General features: G+C 50.7%; 1 protein-coding gene across 3 annotated transcripts in view; it reads left to right on the top strand.

The window, feature by feature from the left end:
- Positions 1–20,000, top strand: part of PBX3 (pre-B-cell leukemia homeobox 3) — a 114,746-nt gene that overhangs the window by 91,123 nt on the left and 3,623 nt on the right. For 2 of the 3 annotated variants that reach the window (XM_014942923.1, XM_014942921.1), the window contains exons 3-8: positions 1,480–1,721; positions 6,870–7,060; positions 9,149–9,284; positions 16,692–16,857; positions 18,140–18,252; positions 19,063–19,152. In XM_014942923.1, coding sequence (XP_014798409.1) covers positions 1,480–1,721; positions 6,870–7,060; positions 9,149–9,284; positions 16,692–16,857; positions 18,140–18,252; positions 19,063–19,152 — 938 coding nt within the window. The remainder of the gene's footprint in view (positions 1–1,479; positions 1,722–6,869; positions 7,061–9,148; positions 9,285–16,691; positions 16,858–18,139; positions 18,253–19,062; positions 19,153–20,000) is intronic. The other variant, XM_014942922.1, reaches the window with a different exon arrangement.

Consider the following 20,000-nt stretch of genomic DNA (forward strand, 5'->3'; position numbering starts at 1 on the left):
TTTAAAATGTGTATTTTAGAGCAAAATTAATGCTGTGCTTTCCTGAGCTGGGAAGGTTGGCCGGTCAGGGGGTCATCTTGGCTGCGCGGGGGGTTCAGGACAGCGGGGTGACGTCTGTCTGTGCGGGAGCGGCGGCTGGTCCTGCTGGGAGCGGACACGTGCCCGCAGAGCCCCAGGACCCGCTCTATCCAGAGCACGAATACCTGCTCTTCAACAGATTTAAAGAGGTTAATTGGGCTGGGATGTACATGGTTGTGCTACATCTCTAATGGAAATGTTGATTCAAGAAGCCACGGCTCTAGTGATTTTTGCACTACTGTAATTATTTTTAAACTTTCTTTTCGGCGCTGTTGATAACAGCCTGGCACTGTGCCTGCCTGACCTGATTAAACTTACAAATTGTCAGCCTTGATCTATAGGACACAGAAGAGATTGCTGACTGAGCATTGCTTTGGAAATTCTGGATTTAAAACAAAAATTAGATTTAAAATGTTGTTCCCAACAATACAACACAAGAACGCTGGCGATTTTGAACACATATTCATTACCCTGGCATCGTGAGAGCAATCAAATTCCCGCATGGCCTGGGCAGGTTGGCTTCCTTCTCTCCTCTCCCCAGCCTGTGAGCAGACGTGCAGCCCGAGGGCAGCCCGAGCGGGGCCACCAGAGCCCCCGCACCCAACTCCCACCACGGCCCTTCCCAGGGCGATGCTCCCCCTTCTCTCTCCTCCGTTTCCCTCCTCCCCTGTGAAATTTCAGCTCCTGTAGTTCCTGTAGTAGGAATTCTCCTGTATTTGAGGGGCAAGTGGCAGCTCTTTCCCCAGGCATTTTAAACCAATGCTTGGACCTCCTAGGCGGGGTGGAATCCAGTGGTACAAGTCTCTGTTAAGAGTAACATGGTGCTTAGATCCATTTGGAAGGAAATGAGAAACAAATCAATTATTTCCAAATAAATAATGCACTTACTTTTACCACATGGTCTTGCATCAAAGTGATATAATGTACAGGCTAATGCCAGCCTTGTGTAGATTTAGCTCTATCTTGGAAAACAACTGGAAGGCGTATGTCTCTGTACTCACACAAATACTCCTTTAATACTTACGATGAGGTGTTAGAGATTCTGTAGGGTCCTTTAAAATCCTCTTGAAGATGTTCCTGCTCTGTCTGGGAAGCCAGAGGGTCCTATGGCACTGCCGTCACCCCACAGTACCTGTATGGGCTGCGGCTCATGGGGCTTGTCCCGGAGGAGGGTGTCTGTTTGGGGACTGCGGCAGGGATGGAGGAAAGGCCGTGGGCAGGTCCGGTCCCTGTGGGCAGGTCTGGTCCTGCGTCCCCGTGGGCAGGTCCGGTCCCCGTGTCCCTGCGGGCAGGAGGGCTGTGCAGGAGGGCTCCTCGCAGGCGAGCAGCGAGCGGGCAGCGGCCGGGCAGATGCAAGAAATACTGACTGTGTTTTCTCTTGTTCTCTCTTTTCTGCCCAAGGTTTGAGCATCCGAGGAGCCCAGGAGGAAGACCCTCCCGATCCCCAGCTAATGAGACTAGACAATATGCTTCTGGCAGAAGGAGTCTCAGGTCCGGAGAAAGGTGGGGGATCGGCGGCAGCAGCTGCAGCGGCAGCAGCCTCTGGAGGGTCTTCAGATAACTCTATTGAACACTCAGATTACAGAGCCAAATTGACCCAGATCAGACAAATCTATCACACAGAGCTGGAGAAATATGAACAGGTCAGACATCAGCCTCTCAGTTGTACGTGTACCTGCCGCTGCTTCCTCCGCACCTCCGCTTGCCAGCGCCTGCCGCTGCCCAGGCTCCGGACACGTCCCTTCCTCCCCCTCCCCACCCCTCTCTCCCCGTAAGAGCCGTGATGCCATGGGAGTCCATCGGGCTTCCAGGAGCCGCTCGCTGGACCCGGGACGCATGTCTTGCATGCCTGAGTGTTTTCTGTTGTCTGTAACTGCATAAAAGCAACACCCGAGCCCGTGTTCCTGCCCTTTGCGCCAGCCCAGAGAGGAGGAGAGTTGTCTGTCTCGGTGCCGCTCTGGTGTCCCGTGCTGAGGTGTCCCAGGCTGGGTCGGGTGAGTCAGGGGGTGCAGGCAGGCGAGGGCCGTGCTGGTGATCCCAGCCTGCAGGCAAGGCTCGGCCGCGGCGTGTTGGCTGTAGGCGGTTGGAAGGGAGGTGAGGTGCTGGCACAGCACCGGCACAGGCGTGGGGAGCTGCTGCTTTGGGTAGGACATATGGAAACCTTGGTGCAGGTGGACACGGGCACTCGGTGTCTCTGTTTGAACTGAGGAGGCTGCCACAGAGACCCAGGGGTTTATGTTCACTGCTGGTACCTGGTGACCTGCCACGTTTCCCACACTGGTAGCACTGGAAGCAGTGGCCACGTGGTGCCGGCTGGTGCCGGGCACAGGGTGGGTCCTGCCCACGGGGTGGGGGCTGCACCGCCCCAGTTTCCCTCTGATTCCCAGGAGAGACTGCTCTGCCTCCTCTCTTTTCTGGTTTTGCAATGAACAATGGCATCAAAGGAGACGGGAGGGAGGAATGGCACGAGACCCCTGGCCCTCACACGCCTCAAGCGATGTCTTCATTTTCCCCTCCCAGAGGTGCCCTAATAAAGCTTGTAAACCCTGAGCCTAATCAGCTCAGCGAACCTCATCAGCTGGTGGTTTCCCAAGCTGAGCCAGGGAAGTTCTGCACTTGCCCCCAGCCCATCACGGCAAAGTGCAGATCGAAACCACAAAAGAGACGTGGAGATGGTGATAAAACCACTGGAAGCCACGAGGGCGAGGAGGAGAGCACGCGGTGCTGCCCGGCTCCTTCCCCAGCCCTGCGTGCTGCCGTGCCAGGCGTCCCCTCCCTCCTCCCCAGCGCAGAGTGGGGCCTGGGGGTCTTGATAATCTTTATTTCAGTTTCCTGTTTTTTCATGTGGAGACCCTCTGAAAGGTCTCCTGCTACTTTGCTTTGCTTTTTTCTGCCACCACAAGCAAAGACGTGGTGTGTGACAGGCTGACTGGTGCTGGATGAGCGTCAGCAGTGGGGAGAAGTGATGGGTGTGAGGACGGGGTGTGGGGTGGGCAGGAGCTGTAGGGGGACGGCACCTGCGTCCCAGTGCAGAGACCGGTGTGGTTCAGGTGCCGGTGGTGCTGCCTGGTCTGTGCCGCCCCTCTCACTGTCTTCTTCAATTGGTGAACAAATAATGGCACAAAGAGCTGGCAGCAGCTTTGTGCAAGTCTCTTCTCCCTCAAATGAACCCCCCTGCACCCTCCAAGGACCCCAAATGTCCTGTGTGGACCCTGGAGCTGTGCTGGCAGTGCAGGGCGCAGCGTGCAGCCCGCAGCCGGGGTGGGGATGGCCGTGGGATTAACGAGCGGTCTCCAGCAGGAGCGTGTCTGATGGAGCCACGGGGACACAGGCTGAGGCAGATCTGAAGCCAAAGCGACTGCAGGTCGGTGCTTGCAGCCATTTCCTGGCAAGTGTCCTTTGACTCTAATAAGTTTAATGATGTGGGGGAAGCAGCAGCATTTTCAGCCCTGTAGCTCCATTTACAAAGGTTTCGGCTGAAATGTCACAGCCATCCGTCCGCACCGCGGGAAACTTTGGAGGATGCTCAAGTGCTGCTGGGGAAGGAGCGCGAGGTGGGGCTGAGCTGAACCATGGACAATCCCTGTTGCTCCTGACACCCAGCAACGTCTGCTCTGCAGAAATATGATAATTCCCCCAGCCTTGCAGCAAACTGTCTCCTGCCGGTTCGTCTCTACGCGGTGCCCGTCTCCGCGGCCGAGGGGCAGCCGGGACTTGGCATCTCTGCCTGCGGCGGCTGCGGGTTCTGGGGACTGGGGTCCCCGCTGCGGCCGGGGAGCGGCTCGGCCCCGCGCAGGCACCTGCCCAGGCGGGGGGAGCTGCTCCTGCCAGCGCTCTCTGCCGCAGCCAGCAGCGGGAACCAGAGCATCTTCCCCCAGATGCTTTCCAGGCAGAGTTTGATCCTGACATTTGTTGCCAGTTAGGGGAATGCGCTCACGAAAAAAAAAAAAAAGAGAAAAAAAGAGAGAGAAATGGAAAGTGTGTCACGCCATCACACAGCTCTCCCGCGCCCTGCGCCGGGAGAAATGGCCGTACACAGGCAGCGCCTTCCATAATTTACAGCTACTATAATAGAGATGACATATTGAAAGCTATCTTCTATAATTACACTGAAATACATTTTTTGCTGTAGGCAAAAGTACCGTAAGGGTCCCAGGCCTCCCGGAGCAGCTGGGAACCTGCTCCCTGAGTTCACAGATGTCTTTTGAATTCACCCCAAATGGAGGTGAAGTGTGGCTGCTCAGAAGACACCACCAACCCCACGGAGTGCTGGCTGGTGCTGCGTCCCTGAAGACTGTTTTGGGCCATTTCCTCTCTTTTCTTGCACCCATCTAAGGAGTCTTGATGAAGCATTAAGGCCAGCAGGAGCATCCCCGCTCCTACAAGGTTTCTGAGCAGGTTAACAAGGCCATCACTTATAACCTGACATTATTAATAATGTCTAGGGCACCAAGCAGAGGCCTGAAAAATAGTACTGAAAAAGGGATCAAGTAGCTCGGACGCTATACATAAACAAGAGAAAACAAGACAAAGCATCAGAGTCTTCTGAGCTTCCTTCCACTCTGCTGCACTGAAGCAGCTCTGCAGATGGGAGGTGCTGGTGAAGATGAATTAAACCCAAGGCCTCTAAGTAGCTGGAACCAAAGGAAATCTCATCGAACAATTCAAGTAAATTCAGGGAAAGATTTTTGCTTCTTGAAAGCAAGAAATTCACTTCAGCTTTGAAACATGAAATTTTTGATACTATATTTGTGGAGAAATATTTCTCATTGAAAAGACATATCTGAAAATATTTTTAATACAACAGTTGCCATTTTTACTGCACTTCAGAATTGAAGCCCGCTCCTGCACCGGGGGGGCGAGCTGCTGCACGGGGGCTGCCCTCACACAGGCCAGGGCTTTAGGGTGGGAGAAGGAGAAATGGGTCACTTGGGACAACTCCTGTCTCCCGGGGTGAGAGGAGGGTGTTTGGGGTGCTCAGGGCAGCGTCCCCATCTCCGGCGCAGCAAGAAGGGACAGCGGGTGGTCACCTCCGTGGGCTCGGCTGCCTGAAATGTCAAAACAGAAAGAAAGGAAATAGACAAATGGGAAGGGAGGATGAGAAGTGCCGAACTCCTTACCCTGGAGCTCAGGAAGTCTTGAGAAGGGCAGGGAGCAGCAGGAGGAGCTGCCGCCGCGGTGAGCTGGCACAGCCTCCCTGGCACCCTCCCCTCGGAGCACCGGCGGTGGCCGGCGAGGGGCACCTGTGCCGGGCCTCACGGAGCTGCCTCCAAACGGGTGCTGCGAGGATGTAAATTAGCCTGTAATTTACTTTCGGTAGTGTAAAGAAAAAAAAATCACTTTGCCTGAAGTGTATGCATCTTTCTTAAGGGTGTACCCAGATTTTAATTATCTAAATGTAAATACTTAACGAATTTTACTTAGAGTAATGAGCTAAAGTGCACACTACATAAATGAGATGTTCTAATTAATCATGTATGAACTACTGGTTTAAAGAAAAGCTATGTGAATTCTGCGAATGTTGGGCTATTGCCAAATTGCTAATCAGCATTTGCATTCATAGATGGCTTCACTTAATAAGTTGTGAGACGTTCAGCAAATGTTAGAGGAAATTATGAGTTTTTAGATGCATAAACTTTTCACTTTTAACTCTTTCCCTCACACTATCTGTTGAAATGCAGGAGAATCCCTGAAAACGTAGTTGTCAGAGAAATTATGTAGATATTTTTCACCCTAGCTTTAGAGGAAAAGTAGAGCTGGAGGCGAACAGCTGCGTGACGTGTGTGCTGTGGACGGGATACTTGCAGAGTTTCCTCTCTGTGATTTCCCGGCTGCTGAGCATCCTGCTCATCACCCGTTCTGTTAGACGTGCCAGAGTGAGATCCTTTGGCCTCATTTGGCCGTGATGGCAGCCCAGCAGCACCTTGTGATGGCCAGTCCTTGTGCAGCCGAAGTCCAGAGCTCCCTCAGGCACATCAGCCTGGCATCCCTCACCTTCATACCTTCACCTGGTACAGGCTTGGGAGCAGTGTCCCTCAGACCCCGTAAAGGCCAGTGCGGTGCCCGACCCCTCTCCTCCGCCCAGGACTCCGTCAGGACGGGGGTAGGTTAGTGCCCCACATGTGCTCAAGTACCAGGCTGGCCCCCGGGAAGGGATTAGCCCTGTGGCCACCACACAGCTCTGCCCACCAAACAGCGGTCTGGGGTTTGTTTTTGAAGGAGATAAGGGAGACATCAATCAGCAGAGTTGGTGGCAGCTCCCAGCCGGCGTGGGGAAGGGTGATGGCAGCGTGACAGCCGGGTCATGCAGAGGCTCGGATCAGGCAGCATCTGTTGATGATGCAGCCTGGAGAAGTTTATATCATTGTGTCCGTTTGCACAGTCTGGGACTGATAATTGATGGCTCCTCCTGCCTTCCTTCCTCCAACCCCTTGGCAGCACGGCATGGGCCAGGCTCGGGCATGGCTTTGCTGAAACCCACCCTCTAAGGGGCTGCAGAAATGTCTGGAGCTCCTGCCCTGCTGCGGGGTGTTAGCCCTGCCTACCCGGGGCTCGGCGGGTCGCAGGACAGACAGCCATTCCCAGGCTGGGCTCTCTTGGCTGTGGGGCATGTGCTGGTCCCGACTCGCATCCTTCTGCCCGCAGCCACCACACGTGCCCATCCTGACCTCTCCTCCCACCACGGCTCGGCCGGGGCTGGAGGGGATAAGCGTGGAGGGAGCAGCCTGACCCAAGCTTCTGTCCCTGTGGGATGGCACAAAACAATTTCTAAACCTCTCCTTCCTTTGCAGGCATGTAATGAATTTACCACACACGTGATGAACCTTCTCAGAGAACAGAGCCGGACACGTCCCATTTCTCCCAAGGAGATTGAAAGGATGGTGGGCATCATTCATCGAAAATTCAGCTCCATCCAGATGCAACTCAAACAAAGTACTTGTGAAGCAGTAATGATTCTAAGATCAAGGTTCCTCGATGCCAGGTAAGGCAGAGACGAGTGCCCCCGGGCCTTTCTGGGGGCAAAGGGGCAATTGCTGGGCAGCCCAGAGAGAGCCTGCCTCTGCTGGGAGCTACGTCCCCGTTCAGGGAGAGGCTGCTCTGCCGCCAGCACAGCCCAGGACCCTCGTCCTTCCCCCGGCAGGCTGCTCTGAAGGGGGTTTCCTTCAGAGAGCTTTCAGAGACACCACTGTCTTTTCTCCATGTTGTAGTGCAGAGACCAGGCTTGTGCCTGGAGGTTGCTTGTTCCCCTGGCTCGTGTGGGAGTCACGTAGGATTTGTGCAGAGGGCTGTTTGGTCACCCCAGCAGTTATTTAAATGTCTGGCAGCATAAGGCCAGCCGTGCCAAGCACTGACCCCATAATGAAGAGCTAAGTTCTCTGGGAGGAAGATGCCCACAGGCACCGGGTGCGCAGCTGCGTGTGTCCGAGGAAAGAAGGGCGATGAGGCTTCCCAAAGCCCAATCTGCTGGCCCAACTCCCAACAAGCTGTCGCCTGACCGGGGTGTGGGAGAAGGCAGCACCTTCCCACCCGCTCACAGCCATCTCACGCGTCCCTGCGATACCCCTGTCGCTGCCGGAGCTCAGCGCCCATTCCCACAGCCCAACCGCCTCAGACAGGCTGCGAGGAGCGGGCAGATGGGGATTGGAGGAGGTCTGTAGGCACAGCCAGGTTCGTTTGGAAGCCCCAGTGAGGTGGGGTACCCAGCCCCAACCCCAGCTCCTTCACAGGGCTCCCCTCCCCAGAGCAGGAGCCTGGCAGCCGGCAGAGCAGGGAGCAGCAGCAGGCACCACACAGAGCCTCCCCTCGGCAGCCAGCTCCTGCTTCACACCTGAAAGCTGTGAGGAGCTAAACAAGAGCAAAATAATTTTATTAACAAGGAGGTCACTGGCAGGTGTGGCAAATTAGGGTAATTACAAACAGTTGGAGGAAATGTCTATGGAGAGCTCCAGTAACTGCAAAAGGTAAAGCTTGCAGATGTACATTTTAAAGTGATTTCTTTAAAAAGGAGGAAGGTAAATAAGGCAAAATGAGCGGAAGCACAGTAATGAGATAAACATAGCTCTAGGGAGAGAGTCTGCTGCTCCAGGATACAGTGTAGTTAGCAGCATCGTGATACTGCTGGAAGAGAGCGCTGGGGATTGCCGCTCGGCTGCCTGCTGGCCTCGGGCACAGGCAGTTTGATTGCAACCAGGCCTGAGGGGAAGGGAACTCTGAAGGAACTGCTTAACTGGTGCCTTCCAGAGGGTGTTCTGGGGAGAAGGAGTGTGGCTGGCGTTGGCTCGGGGGGCAGGCACTGCAGCTGTGCAGATGCTGCTGCTGTAACCGCTGTGGGGAGCGCCTGGCATCGGGCTGGCTGGGGCTGTGCCAAGCGCTGGGCTCCAGAGGGGCTTCACTCTGTGGCAGGGCTGGGGGTCTGCACCCCTCGGTACCCGTCCCATGTGACACGAGAGCCTGGGCCCCGCTCGGCCCATGGCAGGAGGGTGTGCAGATGGGTCTCCCTCACAAAGCCCCGAGAGCCACTTGCTCGTGTAAGCCAATTAGCCCAGTGAGTGCTCCGTAAGGACATGGCAGCGAGGCCACCGTCCTCCTGGCTGTGCTCACCCTGGGCACCTGTGCAGAAGCCCTGCTGACGTGCAGCTCCAGGGAAGGGTTTGTTGGCTGCTGTCAGCACGGAGCGGGTCCGAGCCGGGGGCAGAGCCTGGGCTGGCACAGCGGGGTGTGGGGATGCCGTGGGCAGGCTGCCAGCCCAGCACCCTGACTCATGTCTTGCTTCATCGTGTGTTCTGCCATGGCACACAACGTGGTCCGTGTACCCATGGCATGAAAGCCCATGGAGAGGCAGGTCCCTGCATGGCCAGACGCGGGTGTTGCAGCTGCTGCCCCCTGCAAAACACCCAGAGCCCCGGTGCAGGGCTGCCCCAAAGGGATGGGGGTACTGAGATGCTGCTGCTGTGTCGCTGTGTAATGCGGCAGGGACATGTGAAACAAGGGTCACCTCCACCCCAGCTGACCCTGCTGGAGTCCTGTTTGCATCGGGAAGAACAGCCGTGGTTTTCTTTTCTCATTTCAGACGGAAAAGGCGTAACTTCAGTAAACAAGCCACAGAAATCTTGAACGAGTATTTTTACTCCCACCTCAGTAACCCCTACCCCAGTGAAGAAGCCAAAGAAGAGCTGGCAAAGAAATGCAGCATCACAGTATCACAGGTGAGCAGCAGGTGGGAGCATGTCCTGTCCCCGTCCCTCCGTTCCCTGGGCAGTGTGTCCCTGTCCCCCCAGCCCCCTTGCAAAACTGCGGCTACTGCAGGCGCTGGGATGTGCTCCCAGTGGAGGGATATGATACGGAGAAGGTCCCTGCCCAACACACCTTTGTAATTTGCCTTATTGTCCCTGATGAAGTTCAGCAGGGTGAGGGAACGTGACCAAGCTCCGCAGGAAAGGCAGCGTGTCGGTGGGTGGCCGGGCTGTGCTGGGGTAGAACAAGTATGTGTAAAAAGATGAGGGTAGAAATAAAAAGGCTCTAAGGTTAGCACCCTACTTCAGGTCAGCTCTCTCTGTGCAGTCAGTGAGATTCCTTCCTGAGCCTTACTCTCTGTTATAAATTCATTACAACTTACCGTCATTTTGGGGGAAGGCCAGTTTATTGACAAACATATAATCTATCTCTATAGATCAGAATTTCTTTGATTGCTTGAAGCTGTTTTTCTAAGCCAGCCAGAAATTCAGCCTCTTGATGCACTGAAGTGACACAAGTGGTTTCTCTGTAGCAAAAATGTATTAGGCAGATTTGCTCCTTTTATCACGTATAACAGATGTTACTGCGAAGTTAATGCAGGAAACCAGCCTCTCCCCAATCGGGAACGTGCGCTGTTGTTGGCTACAGCTGCTGGCTGTGTCGACCACAGTGTATTTACAGCTCTGGGCTGGTGTCTTGCAGCGATGTTCGGGCTGACGACACCACTCCACTGAGCTTTCCTTCGCCAGACAGCTTAAAAAGCAAAATAGCACTTTGCACTTCTTGTGGCCTGTACGTTTGATAGAAAACCAGATGATTCCCACAGCAAATATGGCTCATACAGCTTGGGAAAGGTGGCATTTGGGTGGCAGGGGAAGCTCACGTGCAGCTCCCAGGTTCTCCAGCCACCCGCTGCCCACTGCGTGTGCCATCTCCTCCCGGCTCCATCACCTCCCCTTATCAATATTTCAGGTCCTTTAGAGGAACAATGCCTGCGGCGAATGTGTTAACTATTAATGACTGCAGGCTGCAGTATTGGCATTATTAGCAATGCAACCTTTAGCTTTATAATTAAGACCTGAGTTGAGATTTACTTTATAGGTCTCCCTTGTATGCATGAAAAATTCAGGCATTTTATTGATGACTTTCAAATGAAAGGCCACCCAGCTTCCCCAAATTTGATATTACTTAATTGACTTTGGAGGCACCCTCAGTACAAACCCCAGCAGGACTGCCCTGTGGCCCGAGAGGCCAGCAGAGACGTGGGAGTGCCTTGCTCTCTCCTTGCCCATTTCTTGGCACAGACCGTGCTCCGAGCGGGGCGAGAGGTGCCTGGGCCAGGGGAAGGAAGGGGCTGGAGATGGGGACAGTTTCTCCCCGTTCACGTACGAGTGGCTGTGGTGATGAGCAGGAATTTTTTGGGGGAAATTCAGCACTGAACTTGTTCCCTCTCCCATTGTGCAAGCAACTGCAGCCCTGGCATTTTGATGGCCAAAAATCTTCCCACATGAGCTGAGGCAGCCTGGAGAGGCAGTGCCATCAACACCAACTCAGAGAAACCCAGAGTTCTTCAGCTCTGCTGGCACAATGTAGCTGGGAGAGATGACACGGCAGAGAGCACAAGGGACCTGCTGAAGAGGGTGGTGAGTTGTGCCTGGCAGAGAAGGAGTTAGTGATCCCGCAGAGTGGACAGATAAAAAGCCTGATCTAGATAAGGCTGAAGTGACTGAAGGAAATGAGATGGAACATTTGAGAAGCCATAACTGATTGCTACTAGTGCTAATAGATCTGATTTCTTTCTTAATTGGTTGTTTGATAAGATTTAATGTATATGTTGTAGAATGAAATAAAAGGCAGGCAGATGGTCCAAAAACGAGGCAGCAGCACTGAGCCTGTGACATGAATATAGGTTTGTCTCTTTAATATTTGATACAAGCATGAATTAGTTGTTTCTTGAATCCATTAGGAGGTCTGGGTGAGCGATGGGAGTAGCTGTGCCGTGTCCTCTGTAGCACGGCGTGCGGTGTCCTGCGCTTCGCAGGGGGACACTTTCCAGCACTGACCCCCCTGCCCGGGCACTGCCAGAGCTGTGGGCCCGGGGCCGTGGCTGGAGCTTCGCTCTGGCAAGGTGTTATAAATGGCTCGGAAATCCTCCGGGTGATGGGAGAGCCTGAAAACGGGGCAATGTATCATCTAACGGGAGAGGAGCGTGTACGTGAGAGAGGGAGTGCCTGTGATCAGCTGGTTGCTTAAGTTCCTGATAGATCTGCTGTCACAGACAGAAAATGTGAATACTGTGGATACCCTAATCTTTGATTTTCAAAGGCACTTCCAAAGGCCACATGGTGGGACTGTGGGGTTAGTTGGTATTTAGTAGGTCAAACTGGGCTGGAGTTGTCTTTTCTTTGTACTGAAAAATGTATATATTTTTGAGGCCATTTAGCAGAAAAGCTCTGAGCAAGCACTGTAAAACAGCCCGGTGCACGCTGTGTGGTGGCTGGCAGCAGAAGTCAGGAGATGCAATCCAGAAATCAGGGTGAATTGAGCAGTCATTTACAACACTGGCAGGAGCAGCATCGCCTGGGATAAGCAATGGCATCCAAGCGAGTGACTGAGCTACACCTTGCACAGGCTTTCATGAAAAATCTCCCAGCGCGTGTATTTCCAGCCTCGGCCAGGAGCCCCTCGGACACCGCCGTGCCTGGCACCGTGCCCTGCTCACCTCCCTGCACAAACCCCAGGGGTGCAAAGAGCTGGGAAATGGAGAGGAAAAAAAAAAAGAAAAAAAAAAAAAAAAAAAAAAAAGTTATATGGGGGGGGTTTCAAACCCAAGTTACTCTGCTGCTTCAAGTTACTCATGCTCAGTTAACGTATATCCTGAAAACCAAGAACGCTGAAAATCAAGCAACAGAACATTCCTTCTTGTATAGCAACAAGAATTCTTCAGCTCACTACTTAGGCTGGGAATAAGTTTGGTTTTGCCCTGTTGTTTGTGTTGGAAGGTTCCAACACAAAAAGGGACATTGTGTAATTTGTGTGATAAAAGCAAACAATGTAAATAAATATCAGAATTGCACAAACGATTTCTGAGAATTATTATTAGTAAGGCAGGTGTTCTGCAATTTATTTGAGAGAGATGAAACCAAGTGAAAACCTACAGAAAAGAAAGGACTTGGACCACAACACATTCTTATAAACTTAGTATATGTTAAAACATAGATATGAACCATCTAGCTCAGCTAGAATACCCACGAGAGCTCGTATGCAACATCCTGCTAGGTGAGACCAATGAACCATCCCGACAAACAGACAAGTATTCAGTCTTCAACAGTGACACTAGAAAGGGCACGGTAGAGTGGTTGCTCTCAGTGATCTGTCTCTGTATTACCTTATCATTCACAGACATTGGATGACACACATTAGGAGACTCACTCTCACCTGCTTCCAATACCTGCTTAAAGGCCTTTGCTAAGAATGCCTGATGCTTTTTCTGAACCTGCTGATACTATCTACTTCCACAAATTCCTGTGGCAGACAGTTCCAAAAGTAAACTGCAGAAGCATTTCCTTTTGTGGGTTTTAAAGGGATCTATGGGAAGTTTCACCAATTGCCCTGTTAGTTCTAGCTCTGTGGAACACGGTGAACAGCAGTTCTGCATTCCCCCATGATCTTTCTAAGGCTCCATCTCATTTACCTTCAGCCTTCTCCTCCCGAAACCGAAGCATTTCAGCTTCTTTTATCTCTTGCAAACTCGGTCACAGTAGAGACAGACTATAAGAAGGAACAATTATAAGATCCAGAGAAAACTGTATTCTGTGGGGAAAAGGAAAGAAAAAAAAAAAAAAAAAAAAAAAAAAAAAAGAATGAATGTTAATGGATGGCTTTCCAAACTCCTGGAGGTCATGGTTTGTGTTTGATGAAGAGGCTTTGTCCTTTCTCTGGCTGAGCCTGGCTTCCTCTGTAGCCTCTCCTAACGATGATCCAAGGTGTTTCTGTCTTGTACTGTCAGTGCTTTGTAAATGCTGGGGGCAGATTCATGGCAGAACATTTTCTCCCTCAAACACTTAATTAGTGACTGTTTTGGGTCGTCCTCCCCCCAGATTAAGCAGCTCACTGGAAATCTTGCTGCCATAGCACTTTATTGAGCTGCAAAGAAAATTGTCTCCCGGAATCATTTAGTTGCAGATGGGAGATAGATGGTTTCAGTTTTGATATGGGTGTTTAAAATAATATGTAGAGAAGGCTTTTCAAGAAAAGCATAAAGACAAACTATTTATTAAGATGAACACCTCACAGAATTTCATTTTTAAGAGTACGGAAAAGGTAATTCTAAGGGAAAAAATGTCCTTAGCAGAGAACATCGTCAGCTGTAATTTAGAGCTACCCGATCAGCACGTGTTCGAGGGAGATAAACTGTATCATCTGTTCTCCCCTCGCCATGGCTGCGAGGCTGATGTTTTATACTTTTGCAGATGAGCCTCTTCCAGGGTGTCATGAACAACTATCAGTCCATCATGTGGGCTGTAGAAAGGGCATAGTCATTGCTGAAAGCATGTCAGTGGATTACAGCAATAAAATTTTTCACTGCTTCAAACAAAAGAAGGATGTGGTTGACAAGGGAATATATTTTAAATTCTTGTAAAGAAAGAATGCAGAAGCTGGTTTTCAACACCCCTGCTGCTTCTGTGTCCGTTCGTTTCCATGAGCAGACTGACGGGGTTGCCGTGGGTGTGTGGGCTGTTACCCCTCGACTTCATAAGGGAAGCAAGGGGAAAAAAATTAAAACGCAAGTTTAATTAAATAGTTTCTAGAGGTAAAATTCTTAGGTTTAGATCATGTACCATAATTGCGCCGCATTGATTTAAAAAAATGTCTATTTTGTGCCATTTGGCTAGGTGTAGACCATAAACTGGGTGCCGCAAACGCTTGGAAACACAATGGAAAAATGTTGGTGATCCATAACTATGTAGTTCAGTAATTGCAGCAGCGATGCTCTCGCGTCAGCTGCCTCTTCCGCTGAACGAGCACTGATTTATCCCATGAAATGAGCCAGTGCGGAGACATGAAGCAGGCCTGCCCCATCCCAAATCCCACATTAGGCATCTTGATGATTTAAGTAATAATTTATTGTCTTTTTATTTAACATTGCAATTAACATGATAAATAAGTGCAACAGTATTGTTTGAAATGTAATATACAATTAAGCCCAATTAATTAATTGGCCTTCAATGATCAGGAGGAGAAGGATGTTCATTGGTTTTTTATGTGAAGAGATAGTTTGTTTTAATGAAAAATGTGTTGTGAAGCAGCTCGTGATGGAGACAACTTCCATTTTTAGGGTGAGTGTGGGGCTGGGTGAGGAGCCAGGGTGTCACGGCTCCTCCTGGTCCCGGTGCTGTTGGGGACAGCCCAGCGCCAGCATCGCAGTCGTCCCCTGGGACTGGGATGGAGGCAGCGGCGAGGGCAGGGTGAGGTGTGCAGGGGGGGCTGCAGGCAGCCAGCACAGCCCCGCAGGAGAAATGCCACGGTGGTAAATCCAGCCTAGTCCTGCCTGGCACAGCCTCTGCTCCAGCAGCGCCCAGGCTCTGTCCAGCCGCCCGTGTCGGCCGCACACGCCTGGCTGCGGCCAGAGCCACCGTGTCCCCGGGCCATGGACACTCTGCTGCTGCCCCTCGCTGCCCTGTCTCACGGGAGAGCGAGGAGTCCTTCAGCTGGGGGGCACAGGGACCCGGGCGGTGACTGCGTTACCCCAGAGGGTGCCGTGGTTTCTCGGGCAGCCCCGGATGCCACGCTCTGCTGTTGCACAGGGCGCACGTTTTAATCTCAGAAATAGTTTAACATTTCTGGGTATTCATTGAGATGTGGTATGCGGGTTAAACATAACGTACGATCGCTGCTCCTCTCATTGCTTCCAATTAAACCTTGCTTGTTAGTTTAACCTCTAGGTAATCCCATCAAACAATTGATGTCAAGGAAACACTGCCCACAGTGGCTCTGGATGAGTGGCCATTAATTTTAATTGCCTTGATATTAAAGATTAAGAAGTATTGGGACTAGCAGAATGGAAACGATCTGATGTCAAGCAAATCCACTCGTTGAGGCTTCCCCAGGCTGCTGGTGATATTAAAATTTTACTGGGAGAATTAAATAAACCTTTATTAGTGATGGCTGTTGTTTGATTGGTCCAGGGGCGTGCATAAACAGAGGGGTCTCGCACACATCCATGGACAATACAGTTGATGTACAGAGATTCCTCAATTATGAAACTGTTAATAAAGCATAATCTGATTGTCCACAATAATTATTTGCTAGGTTTCATTAATGTATTATTGCTTCTGTGACTGACAAGGTAATATTAAGTGCAATATATAGAATACGGTGGAGTATTATCCAGGGAACAGAATGTATAAGGTACCTTTCCTATTGCCGTTAAAAGCTAGAGGCTTTTCATTAATCGTGTTTAAACAAAAGCTGTGCTACATAAAATACAGCAGGATTTGTCTCCTGGCTGCGTCGTGGTGCCTCACCGGGCGCTGTGGTGGAGCATCGGGGTGTGAGCGGGGCTGCAGAGCTGCTGCAGCTTGTGGCCGGGCCCAGCAGTGGGACCCAGCCCCTGCCTCCCCGGGCAGTGACCACTGTTCCTGCTGGTCCCCTCCCCTTCGATGCTGTTTTGTCTCAGCAGCCTTGGCCATGGTCTATGTTGGAGACCGGTTTGTTGTTTAGGAGCTCTGTTACAGCAGCTGAAGGTAAACAAAGCCACTGAGAAAGATTGTGTGAACTTCTCTGAGTGGCTCCAGCGGTGACCTCTGCGTGGGTTAGTAGTCAGTGCCCCGTGAGCCATCTTGGCTTCTCTACGGAATCTTCAAAGGGAGATGACAAAGTGACTTTTCAGCATTATTGATTTATATGATGCCTTTCATTTTCAGCCGACAAAACACGATTCTGTGAATGGGCTGCCAAGGTTGTTCCAGCCCAAAACCAAAGAACAATTGCTGTCACTGCCCGCTTGCCCTCACTCAGCCAGACCTTGGTCCCCCTTGAGTGGTTTTTGGGGTCTTGCACTGATTTTGTTGACAAATGGCTCACAGTAGGAGGAGACAATGCTGTAGTAAATGCTACAGCAAGCTCTAGGGTATGTCGTCATCGAAGAGTCACCCCTCGTGTATCAGTTTTGCCAACAGAGAAGCAGATCCAGATCATGCTCATGTCCATAGTGGTATTTAACTGATCCTCGGTTACTGCTTAGTTATCAGGAGTACCCGGCAGGTACGGGCTGGGGCACATGTGTTTGCTGGGCCAAACGTGACACCTCAAATGATCTTGTGTTGCCAGGTCAAGCACTTTGTGTCCTTCACCCTTCCCACCTCTCTCCACTGCAGGTGTCCAACTGGTTTGGCAATAAGAGAATCAGGTACAAGAAGAACATCGGAAAGTTCCAGGAAGAAGCCAATCTCTACGCGGCGAAGACGGCTGTGACCGCAGCGCACGCCGTGGCCGCGGCTGTCCAGAACAACCAGACAAACTCCCCCACCACACCAAACTCTGGTACGTACCCGCCTCGTGCGTTAAAGCGTCCTGCAGGGCAGCCCATACAGAACCCTGGCTGGCGCCCTAGAGAGCTCAGTGGGGCTGCGAAGGCTGCAGCTCCCCAGCAGCCCCAGTCGCGCCATGGGGAGCGGTACCAAGGCCATGGACCTCCAGGCTGGGCCGCGGCGAGGGCTGAGCACTGCCCTCCGTGGTCCCCGCAGCTCTGGTGGCGAAGCTCCCGCAGCCTCACGAGGGAACAGAGCGGGGCCCACGTAATTCCTGCAGTGGTAACGTCTGCCGGGCTCAGGCTTCTGGCAGCTTCTTTGTTTCTGTAGATATTTTAAGCTTTTTCTCATTCAATGAAAATAACATAAAATGAGGCAGAGCTCCAAGTCTGGTTTTGTAGAACTGCTAAATTTATTGTCAAGATAAGAACAAAATAGAGGAATATTTTAGCACGCACTAATTAGAATTCAAACTCTGGGTTGCTTGAAGTGGAGTTGATATTATATATAGAAATCTAAGGATGCAGCTTTTATTTTGGAGTTGCTCTACCACATGTTCTTCTGCAGTATTTAAAAATCGTCTCGCTAGCAAGTTGTTGACATTTTGCAAATCTAAGCATTAAATTAGTAGAGGAGTTCGTAAAGAGGAAGTCACTTTTGGGGGCTCCAGAGGCGAAGGTTTCCACAAAGCACAGATGTGTTGGACACTATTTACAGTGAAGGTTTTGCTGTGACTTAGTTGTAGACAACTTTTAAAGGCTATAAAGATCCATGGGGAAAAAAAACTTGAATCAAAAGAAAGTAAGAAAAAGGTTCCTCCTCTGACAGCAATAGATCCATTAATTAGAAATGGCCCGCCATTTCCCTTTGAAGGAGACATTATGCCCAGACTCAAAATGAGTTTTTCTCCACGTGTTTGGTGATAGCATCTCATGATGACGTGATCCACCCGAGGAAAGCTCTCGACATGAAAACCCGTTGTTGTACAGGCAGCTCTTCCAGCAGGAGAAGCTGACCTGGGTCGCATGGGGCTCCCCGGCTCCCCAGCGTAGCGCTCCTGGCTGGCAGCCGGCCCGGTGGCAAGCGGCAGCCCCCGCCGGGCCGCGCCGAGCCGGTGGGCAGGGGGCCAGCAGCCCGAGCTCACCCCACACGGGGGCCAGCAGCTTTCCCTCTGCTGTGCGCTGCCTTTCCTCCTCCTCCTCTCCTGTCTGCTTCTCCTTCCCTTGCCCTCAGGTCTCTGGGGTTATGTGTTTGCAGCTCTCTGTTATTCAGCTACCTAACTCTTTCCTTTCCAGGTTCTTCTGGTTCTTTTAACCTCCCAAATTCTGGGGACATGTTCATGAACATGCAGAGTCTGAATGGGGATTCTTACCAGGGGTCCCAAGTCGGAGCCAATGTGCAGTCACAGGTAGGAGAAATGCCCCAAAGTAGGGCCTTTCTAGCAGGGTAGGGTTTGGGCTAAAAATTCCACCTTACTCTGGCTCTATTAAATGGTCTGTGCCTCGCTGCAGAGTGGAGGCTGCATATTTCTGAATGTGACCTATTCTTACCCCAGCATTGAATTTCACAAATATCAAGGAAAGAGTGATTTTTTTCTGATTGAAATTTTAAGCTTTGTGAATGCATTCGGCTCTGGCTTGAGCTCATGGAATGGGATTGGGTGCGTCTGACTTCCATGGACACTGTAAATCCAGTGAATTTTCTTTCTTTTTGCCTTTTCTTTTTTCTTTTTGTTTTTAAACATCTTTCGTTCATTTATTGGACAAACTTTTATTTATTTATTTATTTAAGTGTCAGAACACATCTAACTGAGCTATTAAAGTACAACTCATTCTCAGTCACTTTTGCAGTCCTTTCAGACAGGGCTCTCTCCATTATTTTACATGCAGTGTACACGCCATAATCTCTTCCCATACATGTGAGCACGTGCAGACTGTGTATAAATGTGCACAGCACTTTGCTGCAGACACTTAAGAAGGAGCTACAGGACGCACTGCTGTGAGGAAGTTGTTGTTTGGCTGGTGTGAGAAGCAAAGATGTATGGGTTTTAACATGCAAGGATTTGTTGAAATTCTGCCAGTCATTCTTGATTGATAAATTTGCCTTTCATAGAAGATGCTAAACCCTTTTGGCTCACATAATTCAAAATGTTGCCTATTGTAAGTGATGATGTTTTAATAGATTTGGAATGATGAATTTTGTTTCCTCTTACTTTAAGGTGGATACCCTGCGTCATGTTATCAATCAGACGGGAGGATACAATGATGGCTTGGGAGGAAATTCACTGTACAGTCCACATAATTTAAATGTGAGTACCCGGGGGAACGGTAGTTTGGAGAGCCATAAGCACGGTGTCAGGTAAATGCAGTCATTAATACCTGTATTAATCACTCTTGCAATAGCGTTTTTAATATCGCACCTTTGGGGATGAACCGCAGAATAGCCCTTGATACAGCTATGAGTCTTGATAACATGAGAGAAAATCCTAGAGCTGTGACTATAAGCAATTGGAATTTTTATATTTTTTCAGCCTTATGAGTTAAAAAGTAATAGCCTTGGAGAGAAGGCTCTTGTTCTTCGTGCAGAGATGGGCCGATAACTCTGTGCTTGTGTTTGTTATTGCCTGTGCTCAGACACCAGGACTGTGCTGTTGATATACTTTTAGCCATTTCAAGGGTGCACATTTTTCCTGTGTTTGAGAAGTACTTTTGGCCTTGTTACTCCAAACGGGAGAGAGTAGTAAGTCTGGCAAACAGATGCTAGTAAATTGAGGGATTATAGGCTTGATGGTGATAGGTGCTAAATGTCCTGCCTCTCGCTGTAAGCGATGAGATCTGACAGTGCTCAGACCCTCGCAGGCTGGACCCCGTAGCCTGCACAGGAGGCGCCAGGATAAATAAACGCAGAGATCTATTCTTCTGTCGGCATGAAAGCCCGGGATGAAATACCACCCACGGCAGCAGCCTCTGTGGCGAGGGCTCCACGGCAGATTCTCATCATCCTTCATTTCCAGCTTGCTTATCTCATTTGCAATTTCAACAATTAATGCTTAAGAATATTTTTTTAATGTTTCGTATTTGCTTGAGAGGTGACTCTCTTTTGTTTTCCTTCATGTTCATGGACTTTAAAATGACTGCAGAGAATTCCCTGTCTAGC

Source organism: Calidris pugnax, unplaced genomic scaffold (assembly GCF_001431845.1).
Source record: "Calidris pugnax isolate Ruff unplaced genomic scaffold, ASM143184v1 scaffold102, whole genome shotgun sequence".
Taxonomy (NCBI): domain Eukaryota; kingdom Metazoa; phylum Chordata; class Aves; order Charadriiformes; family Scolopacidae; genus Calidris; species Calidris pugnax.